This window comes from Synchiropus splendidus, chromosome 6 (assembly GCF_027744825.2).
Source record: "Synchiropus splendidus isolate RoL2022-P1 chromosome 6, RoL_Sspl_1.0, whole genome shotgun sequence".
Classification (NCBI taxonomy): domain Eukaryota; kingdom Metazoa; phylum Chordata; class Actinopteri; order Syngnathiformes; family Callionymidae; genus Synchiropus; species Synchiropus splendidus.
In genome coordinates, this window is record NC_071339.1 from 18,277,460 (window position 1) to 18,295,944 (window position 18,485).

The window sequence follows — 18,485 nt, forward strand, 5'->3', positions numbered from 1 at the left end:
CACGTGTGACCAAGGGAGCAGGAGGAGGGAGCAGAGTAGGAGGAGGCATGAGGCAGAGGGGAGGGAGAGAGAGGAGGGAGAGAGAGGAGTAATCTGTTACCCATTTTGACAAACTCCCAGATTAAACTAGAGTCAATCAAGGAGAACATCCACAGAACCGGCGAATCCAGCGCATCCACGAATTTGTGAGTAATTTCATATCTCATTCATCAAAGGCCCGGGTGCTGCTGCAGGTCTGTTTACTGGTGCTGTGGCTGGTCCGTGTAGTATTGCTCACCCAAGTGCGAGAGCGGCTCCGCATCTGGCACTGATAGGGTTTCAGGGGTGTAGAATGTACCTGCAGATACCATGGAAATGATGCGACTTTCAATGTGAGCGGCGACAGAACTAAACCAGCGCAGGCACAAGTCACTTGCTCGCTCCCAGTTAAGGCTGATGCCCCCACGATGCCCCTCACCCACTTGACAACCATCCCGGACCACCGTAGATCAAACCACTTTTTTGTCGACTTGTTTTCTCAGTCAGATTAAGAGTAGGCAGATGTGGCCGGTGACCTCTGATCCCTTGTTTAATGAGTTTTTGAGGCTAGTGGGGAGGAGGCTGAGGGGTCGAGGCCTGAGGGTGTCTCGGGTGGATCTGAAGGCTTCTGAGGAAAAGGGTAGAGTCTGTCATTAACTTGATTATAGACAGCTACTGCAGGAGCAAACCTCAAGTCTGGAACACTTGTGGCTCTAAACGCCGACTCTGGAAACATGAGGTCTTCATTTATTGACCATTGATGACTAATGTTCCCTGCTGAAAGGAGAGCGAGGAGGACGGGGAAGAGGTGCTATCTGGAAACGGACTGCAAAAGTCCGTGGCCACGAGGGCTTTTCTCAGAAAGCACTGACTTTTGACCTTACATTGCTGCAGCAGCTTCCTGTTTACCATGAAGACTGAGGTCACGCAAAGACCAATCAGAATGAAAGAAAAAGTCCCCCGCGTTGACTAAACAAACACGACAAATAGTTTAGCAAGAGAAAAACAAACAAACAAGACGTAGGAACAATAAAACAAGGTCATGTGATGGATGATGTGTCTGTGTGGGAGGGACTGACAAAGAGTGGGTTCTTCTGTTTGGTTTTGTGAGTGTTGGTCGACTCGAGGGCCAACGTTTACTTGCGTGCATGGGCCTGTATGTTTGATGTGCGGCTGAGAGCGCGTGCATTTTTGTAGCCACGTGGCTCGATCAGATTTTGTGTCGTGTGTTTTCAGATCCCTGCGGTGAACATGTCTTTGAACACCTTGCTGTCACTGGTTTGCTTCTCCACCGTGCTGGTCCTGGTGTCGGCTGTTGTGGAACCTGCAGGGTGCAAGATACGCATCACAGACAAAGCCCTTGATATGTGTGAGTCGACTGTAAACCAACCTCTGGACTGCGTTGACATCGGCACTGACACGTTCATCTGTTTCTTGTAGTAAAAGCTGAGACTCGCAAGTTTGTGGAGGAGGAGCTCAGTGACATCACAATTCCTGAGATGAAGGGAAAAGATGGACGTTTCCAATACACCATATCTGAGTACTGACGCCCCATCTACAGTTTACAGTCAACGCACTGCAGACATAGTGTTCAGTAGCACAAAATGACAAAACTATTTGCGTCAGCTGCAGCTAATATTTCTTTTATTGTGAAGTGGAAGCTAAAAAACTTCAAATAAGTTAGATCCAGAAGTCATTGAAATTGTGGAAAGTTTGAGTTTAACAGTCACTTCCCAGTAGGAAATGATGGATGATAGAGTCATAGATTATGATAGATTCATTGTTTGCCCTTACAGGCCACCATAACTTATGATCGCTGTTTAACTACAGTCAGCAAGCGTGAACCTGAGTCAAATCACTTCCCAACACTAGTAAAATGATTGAGATTTTCAGTCACAACGTGACCTTTTGGACGACAACTTCTTAGAATTCATTCACTTGTCAGCTCCCTAAACCTGACCACTGCTGTGTTGAAAATGAGTTTAGAGCCAAAATTCTCAAGTTTAAAAAGAAGCTTTTAGGTGCATTCCAGTTTGAAGGTCGCACTGCATAACTTTTGGAATTAGATTACATTTATAGAAAATAATAATGTTTTGTAAGACTCAATCTTCGGCTTCAGTAGCACAGACACAGCTACATCAATATAGAACGTAGACGTGTTTTGTCCCCTGCTGCTGTAATTTCTACCAAGTACAGACCCTTTTCCTGACCACTTTTATTCTCACTTGAGAAGCAAAACAGTTTGAGTGACAGTATGTCAAGAAATAGTCCAATAACAATAACATGTTTTGGAAAAAACAAACACTAACTAAAGACCGAATGAAGTGTTGAGTTGCCAACTGTTGTCTTGTCTTTTGAGTGTGAAGATCCAGGAGCTGAACTTGACTCATGTAGAGCTTCTCTTCGTCCCAGGCATCGGCCTGTGGTTCGATGTCCAGAATTCATCCATCAGTCTCAGTTTTTACCGACGGATCCTTTACTGGTTCTTGTCAGTATTCAGTTTTTCTCAAAGCTTTTGCGGACAGGAAGTGGTGCGATCCCTGACTCATCTTTTGGTTTTAGTTTTGACACCGGGAACATCAATGCATCAGCTGACGGGGTCAACATCAACACGATGGTCAATCTGGTCCGAGACCCCCAAGGAAGGATGAAGATCAACAACATCACCTGTGATGCAGCTATCGCCAAAATGTCGGCCAAGTTCAGCGGAACACTTGGGTAAACACCACGCAGCTGATCTCTGTCTGAAAGCATCAGCAAATGGATCTAAATCATATCTTTATCTTTCAGGAAGGTTTATGATTTTGTGTCCAAGTTTATGACTTCAGGAATGCGCTTCCTCCTCAACAAGAGGGTGAGGTCCCCAGAGCTGTCACACTGGTTTGCTGTTCGTCTCATCCGCTCCATGTTTCAGATCTGCCCAGCTCTCAACCACGCGGCTCTTGTCAATGTCAATTCCATGTTGGACACAATTCCTGTGAGAACCGAGGTGGACGACTGGATCGGGATCGACTATTCACTGCTGAGCGATCCGGTCGTAACCTCCCGGAGTCTGGACATGAATTTCAAAGTTGGAACCTAAATAAATAAATATAATAATAATATAATAATAATAATAATAAAATAAAAAAATATATCAGTCAGTTCTTGACACTCAAAAGTTTTCCTTCCTTCCAGGGCATGTTTTTCGACCTGGCCAATGAAGACGCTGGGCTGGTCAATCACGCAGTGGACCCGGTCATCAGCGATTACGACCGGATGGTCTACCTGGCTCTCTCCGAGTTCTTTTTTGACAGCGGAATGTTTTCATACTACAAGGCTGGAATCTTCCAGATGGATATCACGAATGACAAGGTCTCACTTCCGAACTCCAGTCCTCTTTCCTGAGTCATAATATCTCTTGCTTACGTTGCAGATGTCGAAAGATCTAGAGATGTTGCTGAGAACCACCTACTTTGGACTCATGATGATGATGGTGAGTCAACTAACATGACAGTAGTCGAACAGATATACAGCAGGAACCCTCTGACAGGACAGACATTCAGACCACGTGGGGTTCCAAACCTCTCCCATGGAAGATGAATGAATGAATGCTTTGGTTTTCTTTGTTTCCTAGAACCCTTCTCTGACCGACGCCCCCATTTCTCTTCATATTGCTGTCAACTCACCACCCAAAACCACCATCCTGACCTCTGGGGCGACTGTTTTGATGACTTCCACCGTTAGAGTCCTGGTGCTGCCCCCGGGTCAACCGCCCGTGCAGCTCACCAGCATGACCATGGTGAGTGTCACACACACACACACACACAAGTTGTGTGAGAGAGCTGAACTGCTTACTCTGTCTCGCAGGAAACAAGGTTCAACGCAAAAGTTTCAATGAAAGAGAAACGTCTATGTGTTCATGCTGACCTTCGGAGGTAATATTTCTGATCCCCAGTGGGAGAAGGGAGTGCAACATCATGTGTCTCACGTGACCTATTTGGATTTCAGGTTCAAAATATTCTCTAACCAGTCGGCGTTGGAGTCTCTGGCAGTAAGATCCAATTTGGTTCTAGTCTGTTAGTGTCTGTGGTTGGTGCCTCTCTGACCTGTCCATCTCTCAGCTGATTCCCCTGCAGGCTCCGCTGAAGACCATGCTCCAGATGTCAGTGGTTCCTTTAATCAACAGTAAGAAAACAGTAAAGCTCATGAAAGAGCATCTGGCTGAGAGTTAAGCTTTACAACCCCTCTCTCTCTCTATCTGTGTGTGTGTGTGTGCAGACTGGACAAAGAGGGGTGTGGCGATCCCACTGGCTGATGGACTGAATTTCATAGAAGAGGTGGTTGAGTACCATAATGTAAGTTTCACTACAACAAACTCGCAGAGAGGCTGGTGGACTCGTTTTTTCCTGATCTGATTTCAAATGTAAACTAGAAAGGCTCTCATAAGAGCACATCAAGTTGCTCATTTCCGCGTATCTTTTTGTAACCTGACCGTAATCTTATTCACGCCCGTGTATTCACGCCACAATTTAAGTGATAACGCTTCATGGACAGTAACAGTCAACACGAAGACTAAAGACAAACACTTTGATTCAACATGCCTTATAACTTGTAGTTTCATGTTGTTTAATATTTTTAATAATAATGTGCGCAACACAAAAACAATCTTGAAACAATGCATATGATCGAGCCGACAGGTGGACAAACACTTCATGGTTACAGTTGAACTGAACCGACGTGCTCATGTGGTGGATGTTGCAGGGTTACATCGTCATCGGAGCCAACCTTCACTTCAGCAAAGGCCTGAGGAGCATGGTGGCAGCAGGAAACTCGACTGAGATATAACTGCGGCGTCTGAGATGCCACGTGGCTTGCGCAGCTCATACATGAGCTCATGCTGCATCGTAACCACGTCATGACAGAGAGAGAAAAAGTTTTGACTTCGCTTGTTATTTTCCCTTCTTCCCTTTTGATTCTCCATGATGAAATGCTGCGTCATCGATAAGGTGACCACCTTTAGTGAAGTGTATTTATTGTATTTATAGTTCGTTCATGTTGGAATAACCTGTTACAGATCAAGACTAAATGAGCATGGAATTAAAACCATCTGTAATATCTTCAGGAATTTCTTGAGAATTAAATCAGTTTATTTTGCTTTGTGTTTATTGAATTGTGTCTTTGATTTGAACTGAGATGTGGTTTTGTCATGTTGGGGAGAAGGTTCAGTCTGAACCGACCGGGGACTTTACAGGGCTGGATTTTTGTGAATTACTCAGCAGTTTTCAGCTCCTCCATTTATATTATTGAGTGACTTCAGTTCCTGGGTCCATCAGGTTCCACTTACTCTGGTGGAAACTCCACGGCGAGTCGATCGTAACCATGGAAACCACATTTCTTTCCTGCAACTTTGCAGCCGAAGCTCAGCGCCTCCGTTAAACTCGCTCCTAGAAATGGAACACAATGTCAACAGACATTCAAATTTGGTGCTCATTCAGACCAAACTACAAATGATGGAGGAAATAGAAGACAATTCCAAATTGTGAAGTCTCAACTTCGACAACAAGATGCAGCGTGTTCACCAATCACAAAACTAAAAAGAACAACCTGCTTTTTGCTTGCGACTTCAGTGACGGAAGGATGTTGCTCTGGTCTCTAGTAGCCTGAATGGTTAATGTGCCGGGACTTGTTGCTGAAGTTTCGATTTGAGAAAAAAAAAAGCATCTGCTGGCTGTGGTTGTAAGTACGGGTGGACATAAGTCTGATGTTACTTGTATTGCAACTGGAGGATGGAGAATTTCCACCATTGTTACGTCTTCTTCATGTCTCATTAGTGTTACATATCGGGGAGTAACAGCAACACTGCCCCCCATGGTTTCCAGTGGTATTGCTTCATTTGGCCCGTAACCTTAAGCTTCACGGAAACGTACAGAAATACGGACAACTTGATCGCAGAGCATGGACAGAAGGCTCCGTCCTGATCTGGATCCGTATGTAATGTTGAGCATACTTGTAAATGGGCCTTTAATCTAAATCGCTTTCCTAAATGGCATTTGAGAAACGAGTGCATCACACGCACCGTTGGACAGCTTGTGGATGACAGCCGCGTTGAAAGTGTCTCCTGCTCCGAGCGTGTCCACTAGACTGTCCGGTGGAAAAGCATCTGAATGAACCAGGATGCCGTCTGGACCCAAAGCATCGGCTCCCTTTTCTGCCCAGGCACAGATCAGAGTAGCTCTGCAGACAGACTGCAGAGTGAGGCTGACAGACAGACAGACAGGCGGACAGGATGTTCCGCCGGACCTCCACTCACCCCTCTCTGACACGGCCGTACAGACCCTTCAAGGCAGCTTCAGCTGTCTGGAAGCCAAAATGCCGAGCAACATCTTTACTGATGAACACCTGTGAAGATGGCGAACCAGTCTGAACCCCACTGTTGCCTGCACTGATCGTGGGATGCGGGTCATACCACGTCGCCGTGAGGGAACAGCTGGTACAGGGGCTCCCGGGTTTTCTCAATCTCCACAGAAATGGTGATTCTGTCTTCAGGAGCTGAAGATGTGTTGAACTTTTTCACACGTTCAATCATCTTCACCTGATCGGCAGCGTTCCTACCCTGGAGGATGGACAGGAGGCAGAGAACATCAGAGTAAGCTCCTCCTGGACGTCCTGAAGAGTCACAGGGAGATGTTAGTGGAGCCTCTGGAGGGGTGTCCCACGCCTGACTGAGTGGTTCCAGAGATCGGTGTTAAGAGAGTGGTGAAAACAACACTACTTTACTGACTCAAACATACACACACACACACCTAGTGGCCACGTTGGGGTGTATATTTGACCTAGTAAGCATGTCTTTGGGCTGTGGGTGGAAACCAGAGTACCCAGAGAAAACCCATGCAAACTCCACCCAGAGCCAGATTCAAACCCTGAACCTTCTTGCTGAGAGGCATATACGTTCAAATGTAAAATATAGAATTAGCTATAGCATTTCCATTTATACTGAAGTGTCGGTGGAAGATGTAACATCTCGATGCAGCATCTCACATGTCCCATATTAGATTAAATCGATTTTTTTTTTACCTCCCAGTGGATCCATCCGAACTGGTGCAGGTCCACTTTGGAGAAGTCGTCCGCAGTGACATCAGGGAGGTTACTGATGGAGGGTGAGGAGATATTCAGTCAGCAACCGTCCATTTTTAGCTTTGTGTTGTGAAACATTTTGACTGCCTCTCTCACATACGTCAGATCCAAGAGATGCAGACTCGACATTTCTGGATTTAGTTGCAGGGGCAGGGTTTTCTGTGATTCGTTCGTGAACCTCAAAACTGAGCAGCTCTGTCTCAGTTAGCACAAACCGCTAATGGTATTAGCATTTACTCTAACTAGAAAAAATGTCCAATTTTCACTTCTCAAATATTTGACTTAACTAAAACTAAACTGAATCACTTGATATGAAACCAGAAACCATCTTTTTTTTTAATTTAAGTTAAGAGTATGTGAATCCCGCAGTGAGTCCATAGTGTACATTTGACTGGTGTTTGCTTGTTTTGAAAAGGACATTTTAAACTTGTGTTTCTGACGTAGCGCAGCAGGAAACCCTGACTTTTATAGCGGTCACACCCTTCCACCATCGTCCACTGACATCACTTGATCCGACGCATTGAAAGATGAAAGAACAGAGGGCAAGGGTGAATTTGAATAAAAATTACATCTAAAAAATCAAATTATAATTAACAGAATCGCAATTAAAAGTCACAATATAATTTTAATACCCATACTTCAATCGCTTTGATCGTAGACACACACACACACACACACACTTGTATATCTATCTTTGTGGGGACCTCTCAATGCCGTAACCCTTTCCCCAGCCTCTCCCTCTAAACCTAATCCAAAACACATGGTTCACCTTAACTGGGACTCTGAACCAAACTTGAACCCAGTTATAATGACTCAGTTATTTTGTAGTCTTCATCCTGAAATTGAGGCCTGGATTTGTGGGGTCCAGTCAAATGGTCCCCTCAAAGGCCTAACGTCCTCACAAGGAGGTGTTTTTCACAAGGAACAACTGTCAAAGACTCAATGCACAGGGGAAATGACGATGAGTTTGGCAGGCACATTTTATTTTAGCCCATATTCAACACCATTATTTTTGACCCATTTCAATCAGAGGAAACATGCACTGGCAATGTCTTGGACCGTGTGTCTTACGTGTCAGAGAGAAAGATGGTACGAGTTCCACTGGACTGACAAACAACACAACATGCACTCGGTGTTTCACCTTCAGCCTGCCAGACCACGGCAGAGGCATCAATGGCACGTCGAGAAAAGTCATCCACAATGAAACTGACACACACACACAAACACACAGTTTAGCCGACGTGTTCTGGAGGGAGCAGAACGTAGCGGACACAACGCTGACGCCACGGAGAGAGACCTGGAAGAGCTCGTGTTAGTGCGTGACTCACACAGACATGCGCACGTCACCTGTTGGTGTGCATGATAGTGCGACTCCCGGTGCTGACGCTACTGATGACCAGGGACACTGGGGTGATGCACTGAGCATGCTCAGCCACCAGAGACAAGTCGACGTTGAACTTCTGAAAATCCTCAAAAATAAAACTAATCACAGAGAAACATTTTACTTCTCAACAATACTGATACCCCAAAACACACCTCCTGCAACACAATTTCAAAAACTGAAGGAGGTTTTCACGGTTTTACCCCAAATATTTTTAATTATTTAATCTAAACAATTTCAGAGTTTTTTTAGCATTTGACATATCATTGAATGCTATGAGTTCAATTGGACAGCTGATGGCAGTACCACTGCGCAGACCCTAGAACACATACAGGAGGTGCAAAGAAGCTGTAACGCATAAATATTAGTGGTGGGACTTTAAGAAGTTAAATTAATTAATCACGATTAACTTTTTTATTTCGTTTATTTTAATCGCACTTAATCATTTTAATGTCATTTAACAGTTTGCTCTCCAGACAACAGGGAACCTTTGTCAGTGCAGGAGTTCCTGGTCCACTGATCACACTGATGCACAAGACACGTGGCAGCTAGGATGAGAACAACAACAACAAACATGGAGGAATCCCTGAACAAAAGCAAACAAAAGCTTCTGTTGGCTTTTGTTCAAGGAGGTTTTTCACTACACAATGGCCAGGGTTTCCACTACTCTGAGTGGACTTGAAATTCTTCTAAAATTGAAATTCTTATACAAATATTCTCAAGACATTAAAAGAGCTCAAGTTTAAATAAGGTGATACAAAAACTTGAATGTAGCCACCATCGTGATTTATTGTGCTATTGTCAAACTGATGCAAAATAAACAATATTTTGTTGTTTAAATGTAAGTATGGGTCCATCATTTGATTCAGTAATATACCAAATTCATTCAAATTGAAAAATGTGGCTTTTTGTGGCAAATATTCTTACACGATTAAACTGCGATTAATTGAGATTAATTAATCACAAACACTATAATTAATTCGATTTTATTTTTAATCGAATCCCACCCCTAATAAATATACATACAAGTGGATCACAAATCTACTATGTTTACGTTCGGTTGGAACCAATGGAGTGGAAGACTGCTAGAAAAAGCTGCCTTCAAACAGAGTTTACTCATTTCAAGACGTTTTTCCTCATTTCCTCGCTGGTGACGCTAAGATTGGAGGTCAAGCAGACAAAGGGACAAAGCTCTTCCAGGTAGGTCCAGAACTCACTTGGCTGCAGGTCCAGCGGAGAGCGAGCCCATGAAAGCGCAGGGCGAGCCGAGCAGAGTCAGAACAGTGCAGGAGTTGGAGGCGTTCCCTCCTCGCTGCCACCGCTGTGACACACAGCTGAAGAAAAGAAAAAATTACATGGATCTCAAATAAATAAATACATAAACGGCCTTTGTTGCTTTGTCACATAATCTGTGGAAACTGTGAGTGCTACAGCTCTTCCATAATACATATTAAGATGCATGAATGTGATAAGTGAACTGCACTTTGGAGTTAGTTGATCGATCAGCTGTTCTTCAGTTAGACTCTGAGATGCAGGTGGAGTTCTGACTGAATTTTAAAGAATATAATATTGTACGTTTTTGTCATTTCCCCGTCAAAAATAATGGCGTTACAGTAGGATTCAAACGCGGCATTTGAAGCTCCAGATCTGCTCCACCTCCTGTGCACAGACGAAACCACGTGTCACGTGATGCCTGTGTTTACGAGCGCGCGTCCTCACCGGTTGTCAGTATCCTCTTCCGGGAACTTGTCCACCACACTGATGATGTCCAGACAAACCAGACCAACGCACAGTATCTTCTTCTTCTGTCGCTCCATGTTAGTGCGATTCACTGCGACCGTGTTTGGACTTTAAACCTCCTCTATCACTTCCTGTCTTCCGCTCTCTCGCCTTCAGCAGGCTGGATGCTCGCAACCGTAACAGTGCCCCCTACTGGTGGTCATAAGTAGCGCTCGCTGCATTTCATGTAGTCGCACTTCCGAAGCTCCCGCTGTCTCCACAGTTGCTTTTTTCCCCCCATGAGACAAGGATGTGGATGGAGGGTGTCGCTGTTCAAAAGACACGTCGACGTTTTGCACTCGCAAAGGTGACAGACATCATCGATGTAAAGACTTGGTTCTAAACTGTGAGTTAATCTGTCCCTAAAATCCAAAATGAAAGAAAACCCTCGCAAACTCCTCCCAGAAAGGTCCAGAGCCAGATTCAAACCCCGAACCTTCTTGCTGAGAGACATATACGTTCAAACTTGAACCCAGTTATAATGATTTTTTATTTATATTTTGTAGTCCTGAAAATTGAGGCCTGGATTTGTGGGGTCCAGTCAAATGGTCCCCTCAAAGGCCTAACATCCTCACAAGGAGGTGTTTTTCACAAGGAACAACTGTCAAAGATGTGATATTTTGAATAACAAATTGCAAAATAATAATGACTGTGACACATTATTATTAATATTGTTGTTCTTGTAGCGGTTTTATGATTAATTTAACGTGATCAATTACATTTTAACATTAGAATTAAATTTTATGTAGTGAGATTATAATACCAGAACGAGCAAATCCAAGTGGAATCAGGAGACATGACCTCTTTTAGATACTTGGATGGTTGGAGAGAAATGTGACACAAATTTCATGTCTCACGAGTCTCAGCCCTAATTGTGAACGAATCACTGGTAAAACGCAATGTTCAATTAAAACAATGAAATAATGACTTAAATAATAATAAAAAGTATGTTTAAAAAAACAACTCTTGGAAGCTGGAGAAAATAGAGACAAACTCTCGCACCATGGTGATGAGATGAGATGGGGAGAGGTGTGATGTAAGAGTTGTTGAACAAACTCTAAAATAACCCACGAATAACAAATGATCACATCAATTCGCTTCAGACTCCAAACACCCACTGATGTTTAAACACGTTTTATTAAAATGAATCTGTTGCTGTAATTATATTTTTATAGGTCATTTTTACAGATAAATAAGCAAATAAATTATCAAGTAAAACATCCGTAAAAGAAAATAAAAAGAAATCATTGTCTTCTAAACAGAATATCAGACTGTTTTCCCCAAAAAAACTTAACAGGACAGAGAGAGAGATATATGTATATATATAATTCTACCGGTAAAGCTTGTGCGCCCTCTTCAGATGGACAGATCAACTGGCAAAATGACAGAGGCGGATAAATAAAGATGGTAAATATCGTGGAGTAGTTTAGTATAAAAATCAGTATTGTATTTTCTTTTTTAAAGTTGCATAATGAGCCTATCATGCTTGCCGATGAGTAGAAATCCTTCTGAGTGCGCCGACGCTCCTCTCTTGTGTCTGATTGGTCAAAGCACAGTAAATACAACTAATCGTACAGCAGAACGCAGCGAGAGTACTGGATATTTCGGGACGGCAGGAAGACAAGCTGGGTTAAAAGACGCAAAAGCACATCGAGAACTACACCACAGAAGTTTTCATTCATAGTGCACAAAAGTTTTGTATTGAAAAGTCAAAGCAACATTCCGGTTTTTTTTTCTTCTTCTTCTTTTTTCCGTGTCTGTGTGAAAGGAACACCCCATAACCCCCCCCAAAAAATAAATCAATGTGAAGGTCATCAAAATCGGCGACTGGATTGAGGGTCGCGCATGTTCAAGTCCTGCTCATCGCTGTACCCCGAACTAAAGACTTTAAAAAAGCTCCGCTCCACCCCCACGATCATGACACTGACTACCCACTATGTTTTGGTTTGTTACTCTAGAAATATCTACAATATGTGACATAATAGCAGGCAAAGTCCAGCACACATCGTTATTACTCTTTTCAATAAAACACCGAAACAGCTGCGCCCACTGGAGGCTCAGCGTTGCCTCCCATCTTCTAGAAACCAGGAGGTATCTCTACGAGGCTGTAAACAAATTACATTCTCTTTATGACATAAATAAAGGAGCCATTAAAGCAGGAACAAGGCAACATGCCAACAAAGATAAATCTCTCTCTAAATATATTAATATATAAGTGGAATATATTACTCTGCACCCCGTCTTTCCCTCCAAAAGTTCATGCCACACGTGTTAGAAAACCAAAGCAGCCCCTGCCCATCACAACCAAGAAACCTCTTAGAAATAAAACCTGGCTAATGTACATTCATGCAGGAGCGACGAGAATAATTCATTAGATTGAAACTATAATGATCTGTATTGACAGGAGAGGGAGCCAGAGGGGGGAGAAAAGTTTGTGGTGAGACCTCCCCCCTGCTTTTCTCCTCAAGTTCGCACCGTCCGAGAAGTCAACAGGACCGCGGTGCCGGCTGTGCCTTCGGTTAAGAAGAAGAAGCTCTTCAGCCGACTGGTGCTTTCGAAGTCTTCGACGGAAACATTGAGCCGCGGTCTCGGGGTTAGAGGCTGGTCTCCAGGCTGTGCAGAGGACTGGCCGGGCTGGACGAGGCGGCGGACTTGGTGGTGTCGATGGTGAGGTTGATGCCGCTGTCGATGGCGTTGTTGTTCTTGTTCGGAGACGTGGGCTGGCTGGAGTACTTCCTCCTCCTGCGCGCCGAATCGGGGTCCAAGTCGTCGATCAGGGGGATGTTCGGAGTCGAGTCGTCTATCCTGAACTCGGGGTGCGTCATGAAGTTGTGGATGGATGATCTGGAGTCGGGCTTTTCCAGGCCTTCGTACAGAGAGCTGCGGAACGCGTTCACAACTCGGATCTGAGGGGAAAGAAAGGCCGGAATGAGCGACAGGAAGTGGAGGTGTTTCTTGGGAACCCTCGGGATGGTGACAACAGGATCGTCTCGGGGTGAATAGGAGAAACGGTGCTCAACTGTGGCGTGCACTAATCGTCAACCAAAAACACAACAAGCTCTTTGAGGAAAAACACAAATGCTCGTTGTAAGTATACGCTCTAGTCCAGTGCTGTATACCTGGGAACAAGCCTTGTTAATACGACGGAGGCTCAAACAAAACAGAGGAGATTATCACATGCAGGACTGAAGAGATCTGGCAGGTCAGTGAGGAGGAAGCAGGTTAACCGATCTGAAACGTCTGGAGAGTGTGACACACACACACACACACACGCCGAACAACGTGTGTGTCGAGAAGGCATGAGCTCCACGAACACAGCGGGTGAACACACAACACGTAAACACGACCAACATGCAACACGACAACAGGGTGGAGACAACAGCACACTGACGACACACAAGGGCTGAAGGATGATGTCGTTGAATTTCAGGGTTCAACTTCCTGCATGGCCGAGTAAACACTCAAGTACGAGGAAACCCTCCATGCCGATTCTTCTGTTTTGAAAATATGCAACGTTTTTATGGCTGCCACCACAGAGGTCATGTGAAGGTCGCCGTTGGATAGTAAAATATGTTGACAAGGGGACGGGGAACAGATGATGATCACAACGATTCTCACTATATAGGGCTGCAGAGCGTGGATTTGTATTTCCTTGAACTGACATTAGCATCGATGCCTTCCATCCAGCCTTCCTCCTCTCTTGCTCTCATTCAATCATCAAGTGGTTTTACACAATTTTATTTGCCTCACGTTTTCATATGTGCCTAGACTTATCTTGAGTAAGTGCTGCAACACCACCTCAAGTGAGAGAACTCATCTGATTGTGGAAGGCAATGTGATTGTTTTTATGTTTCTTGCTTGCTTTGATCTGCCCCAGACAGGAGAACGGACCAAATCCTTCTCCCTCCGAGTCGCTGACTTGTTCTCTCCACCTTCATCATCGCACCTTCATATCCTCCTTCACCATGAATCTCACTTGTTTGTCTCCTCACTTGTTCATCTCCAACATCTTGGTCCACCTGACCTTCCAAACTTTGTCTCCACACTTCTCCTTCTCAAGGCTCCAGGATCTGTCTATAGTTTCACCTCCAACAAGGAGGTCATGTGATCATCAGGAGGCATTGGACATGAAACAGAGAAAGACGAAGACTAGCCACGTCTTGGCGCTGTCCGAGTGCCTTCATTTTGTTATTGTACTTGCACTGACACCCACCTGCTTTAGCTTTAGTCTTTATCTGAGTTAGATTAAGTTCAAGCTGCGCTCTGTAAAACTGGTCTGTCAAGTTTGGGTCTTTAGTATAGCATTAATTCACGACTGATAACACCTTTGGTTGATCCAAATGAAGACTCTACAACTGTTATATACAATAGAAGATCCTGACGCCAGAGATTCGGAATGTTTCACTCATACTTCAGCATTAACTCTGGTCTGATGTGAGAAGACATTTGTGTCGGTCAAAATAAAAAAAAAGGGGGGGGGGCGCGGGATGATGGGATTCAGGGAGTAAAGGGTGAGCAGAGGGAGACGAACTCACAACCTGCAATGTCACGCCGTGGGTATCACCCTTAGTCCTGCGATCCTAGCACTCTGAGGAAACAAAGACACCTTTGAGAGGACAGCAGACCCGGCACAGGAGGACTAAATCCAGATGAGTCGTGACAGAGGAGACGACAAACAAGGACGACAGAGAACGAGACAACACTTCAGAGATGCCGTCCTGTGAGCGGAGGATAGCACTTCCTGATTGATCAAGACGCCCAGGATTGCATCCCTGAAGCACAGACGGAGGAGAAGCAGACAGACAGTTCTGACTCACGGCCAGTAGAGGGAGCAGCAGCAGGAGTGCTTGAAGGAGAAGAAAGCGCATTGGACAAGGACACGTGACTAGGACTAGAAACATGGGTTACATCCTGGTTCTGGCTGGTGCCGGACGATTGACGGCGCAGAGCTCCCACCCCCTGAAAGGAGGTGCCACTCTTGAAGGTGTTGACTACTTCGATCTGTTGGAGGAGAGTGAGACAGGAGAGGACACAAGGCTGCTGAGAGCGACCAAACACCTTCACGTCACCTTCACTGATAGCACGTCTCCACAGTTCATACTTACTCCACCTAACAGTACCACCTTCGACAGGGTGGTACTGTTCAGAATCAAGAGGTCTGAGATCATGACAATTATGCGCACTAAACATAGTTACATGTTTGCAGGATGTTTATCTCTTGTGGGCTTCATCTCGTATCAACAGGCTGGCTGGAACAAAACATGAACCACAGCAGCAGAGCAATCCAGACAGACAACTCCAGACCTCCGTCTCATGACCGCCAACAACAGACTTCCGCTCCTCACCTGAGTCTGAATGCGGTTGAGTCCCCTGAACCAGAGGATCTGTCCTCGCCTCAGCTCTCGCTCCGCGTGGTCAATCTCCTCATTCTCCTCGTTGGTGTCCTCCTCGGGCAGCTCGTCTTTCTTACCTAACTGACCGGCCCGCTTCAAGAAGCGCAACCTTTTGTTGGGTATGGAGGATATAATCTGAGGAGGAACGGGAGGAACAAAGATTAAGATTGACTCTGATGAAATGCGAGCGCAGAAAGAAGGTGAATTATATGAGGAGAAAACTTGAAAACACGCAGCGTCATTGGGTAAAATGGATGTTCAAATATGGTAAGTATGGTTACGAGTGTCATTATGCCACGATGAGTTATTTGACTATTGCATTGCACGTCATTTATTTTATCACTATAGTCAGATGAAAAATTATCATTATAGTGATTCGATTGTTGTGTCCGGAGCTGGTCACATGACCGGATGTGCTGCCCAGTCCATTGAAATTAGCTGTAGCAGTTTACTTTGAAATACGTTTGACTGCATGTCATTGGCGGATTCCAACCATTTTTTTTTCAGTGAACACACTTCAACAGCATTACCTGTCCCCATATAAGCTCTCCCAGTCCCAGAAAGACACACCACATCCATTTTTCCAAATCCAGAGGTTGGCAGCTGAAAGGTTTCCCTCCAAACTGCACAATCAGAATCTGTCGGAAATAACAAAAGTGATAAGCAAAAGATGCCCACAAAATAGTGTCATTTGCAGTGATTACCTGGACGCCGAAAGTACCGAACACAATGGAGTAGAAGATGGGGTTTTTGAAGATGCCTTCAAAGACGTTCCTCTCGCCGTGGATCTTTCGTGCGTTTATCTCGTTGAAGAGCTGCATCATGACGAAGGCATTGAAAATGATAGTGTAGTGTTCGGATGGAGGAGAGTGGAGAGGAGCGTTGCGTCCGCTGTCGATATCAAAGAGCTTCTCACCTACAGGAGAGAGAGGTATTAATGAAGGACTCTTTGAGGATCCACAGGCGAAATTGTGAAGCGCACCAGCGAACAAGAGTATGAAGATGATAATGAGCTGGTAGACAGCGTGGCCGAAAATGTTCTTGGTCATGGTGCCGGAGATGAGTGGCTTGTTGCGGCCGTACGGTCTTCTCTTGAGCAAAGCCTCGGTGGGGGGTTCGGTTGCCAGGGCCAAAGACGCAAACGTGTCCATGATGAGGTTCACCCACAACATCTGGACGGCCTTGAGCGGAGAGTCCTGGAGAGAGCGGAGAAATAACATTTCTGCTCTGCTTCCTCATTTGATTCACGGTGAAGGAAGTCAGGATCATAAGAGCTGCATTAAGTAACAACCCACAACATCTTCAAAGCTGAAAAAGGAGAGAGGAAGCGCCAACCAGGCTCATATCTTTTTCAAAGTCAAAGGCAAATCTTCCAAGCTTTTTTTTTTCCCAGCCAAAGATGAAGTTCCAGATGTGTCCAGCGGGTGTGCTAGAGTCTATAGTGTCTGATTGGGACCAGTATGTTGAATGCTGATGAATGGTTATAGAAAATTGTTCAAGTGAAAACTCTTTCACTTTTTCATGAAAAGCCGTTGATGCTTTGACATTAGTAAGTGTAACTAAAATAACAATGAATCTTGCTTAAAATGATGAATGATGAAGACAATGGGGCAAGGACACAAGTGAGACGCTTTCCATTATTGAAGCGCTAAATGAAAGATCCTTTTTCCATTCATGGTGTATCACTTTTTTTCTTCTTTAATAAAGCGGAATGTTTGACTGAAGAGCTGCATTTTTAAGCTTTTAGTTGATCAATTATAGCTTTCTCTGCTAAAAACGAATAGTAATATAACAAAAAATATATCACTGTTCAACTGTCAGACCATGTTTTCAAATGTAACTGTCTTTCATGAGTCACTTCATGCCCTCTGACCTGTGTGATGCAGGCGCCAGTGAATGCCACGATGACCGCAACGACGTTGACCGTCAGCTGAAACTGGAGAAACTTGGAGATGCTGTCGTAGACGTTGCGGCCCCACATGACCGCCTTGACAATGCTGCTGAAGTTGTCGTCAGTCAGGATGATGTCCGACGCTTCTTTGGCCACATCTGTGCCGGCGATACCCTGAGGAGAGAAGATTGGCGTTCATCATTGTCATGTAGCTCTTCTAGAAGCTGAAGTTTCGCCAAATTGCTGTTGTAAGTTTTCGGTAACATCATGTGGAACTGCTGTTTTTTTCCTCTAAAGCAATTGACCGAGGGGCTGCCAGAGGCAAAGCCTAGGAGGAGCTGGGCTGAAGGTGTGAAGTGGAGTGAGAGGTCTTATGGTTTTGGCCACTTATCATTGGTCATTTTGCTTTATATGATGCTGTTATTTACTTGCATTAAAAGAATCCTTGTTGGAACGTTAGAACGTCCTTCAAAAAGGACCACAAGTCAACCCAGTAACATTGGGTGTGGTCTTGAGGTGTCCCATCATGCACTGCACGCCTGAAAGCCTAAATGTCATCCACTGGAATTGACTAATACAACATCTTCGGCCACTGTTATGAAACCCTTTTGTTCGGCACTATTGTTCTCGTGAGAAAGTCTATTAAGCATGGCGTCATCTGCTGGGCAGGGGCGATAATTCATGCAGGACATGTCTGAGGGATGTCAATTAGTGATTCAGACTGTTCCGTTCTAGTTTGTAGATTTTCTCGGTGCTTGTTACATTTCTACAGAGCCCTGGAAGTGACATGAATGTGATTATTTTTCTTTTATCCCGTGATAAAAATGATCTAGAGATACAAATTATCAGGAGATAACAGTTATCTCGAGATAAAAATGATCTTGAGATAACTGTTAACTCAGGATTA

At 44.6% G+C, this 18,485-nt stretch overlaps 3 protein-coding genes across 14 annotated transcripts in view; 1 reads left to right on the top strand and 2 right to left on the bottom strand.

Moving 5' to 3' along the window:
* Window positions 1-75: 75 nt before the first annotated feature.
* Window positions 76-5,155, top strand: pltp (phospholipid transfer protein). The gene is made up of 15 exons (XM_053867149.1): window positions 76-185; window positions 1,255-1,387; window positions 1,459-1,558; window positions 2,378-2,506; window positions 2,581-2,736; window positions 2,809-2,872; window positions 2,933-3,088; window positions 3,196-3,372; window positions 3,434-3,493; window positions 3,635-3,799; window positions 3,868-3,935; window positions 4,009-4,051; window positions 4,122-4,185; window positions 4,279-4,355; window positions 4,762-5,155. The coding sequence occupies exons 2-15, from the start codon at window positions 1,270-1,272 to the stop codon at window positions 4,843-4,845; spliced, it is 1,461 nt and encodes a 486-aa protein (XP_053723124.1). The 5' UTR covers window positions 76-185; window positions 1,255-1,269; the 3' UTR covers window positions 4,846-5,155.
* Window positions 4,588-10,383, bottom strand: khk (ketohexokinase). 3 transcript variants are annotated; one of them, XM_053867176.1, is made up of 8 exons: window positions 10,235-10,383; window positions 9,733-9,849; window positions 8,206-8,340; window positions 7,075-7,147; window positions 6,467-6,613; window positions 6,311-6,399; window positions 6,077-6,234; window positions 4,588-5,444 (listed from the first exon to the last, which is right to left on the bottom strand). In XM_053867176.1, the coding sequence occupies exons 1-8, from the start codon at window positions 10,330-10,332 to the stop codon at window positions 5,341-5,343; spliced, it is 921 nt and encodes a 306-aa protein (XP_053723151.1). In that variant the 5' UTR covers window positions 10,333-10,383; the 3' UTR covers window positions 4,588-5,340. The 3 variants fall into 3 exon arrangements, with proteins under 3 accessions (XP_053723151.1, XP_053723150.1, XP_053723152.1); XM_053867175.1 differs by lacking the exon at window positions 8,206-8,340 and adding an exon at window positions 8,482-8,616 and having other exon boundaries at window positions 4,589-5,444; XM_053867177.1 differs by lacking the exon at window positions 8,206-8,340 and having other exon boundaries at window positions 4,593-5,444.
* Window positions 10,384-11,704: 1,321 nt separating this feature from the next.
* atp2b2 (ATPase plasma membrane Ca2+ transporting 2) overlaps window positions 11,705-18,485 on the bottom strand; it is a 73,934-nt gene continuing 67,153 nt past the window's right edge. For 6 of the 10 annotated variants that reach the window (XM_053867108.1, XM_053867109.1, XM_053867114.1 and 3 more), the window contains 6 exons: window positions 17,561-17,752; window positions 16,670-16,883; window positions 16,392-16,603; window positions 16,218-16,325; window positions 15,640-15,822; window positions 11,705-13,200 (listed from right to left, as the gene is read on the bottom strand). In XM_053867108.1, the coding sequence (XP_053723083.1) occupies window positions 12,889-13,200; window positions 15,640-15,822; window positions 16,218-16,325; window positions 16,392-16,603; window positions 16,670-16,883; window positions 17,561-17,752 (1,221 nt within the window). In that variant the 3' untranslated portion in view covers window positions 11,705-12,888. Of the gene's footprint in view, window positions 13,201-14,832; window positions 15,296-15,639; window positions 15,823-16,217; window positions 16,326-16,391; window positions 16,604-16,669; window positions 16,884-17,560; window positions 17,753-18,485 lie in introns of those variants that run through there. The other 4 variants (XM_053867115.1, XM_053867113.1, XM_053867116.1 and 1 more) reach the window with 4 other exon arrangements.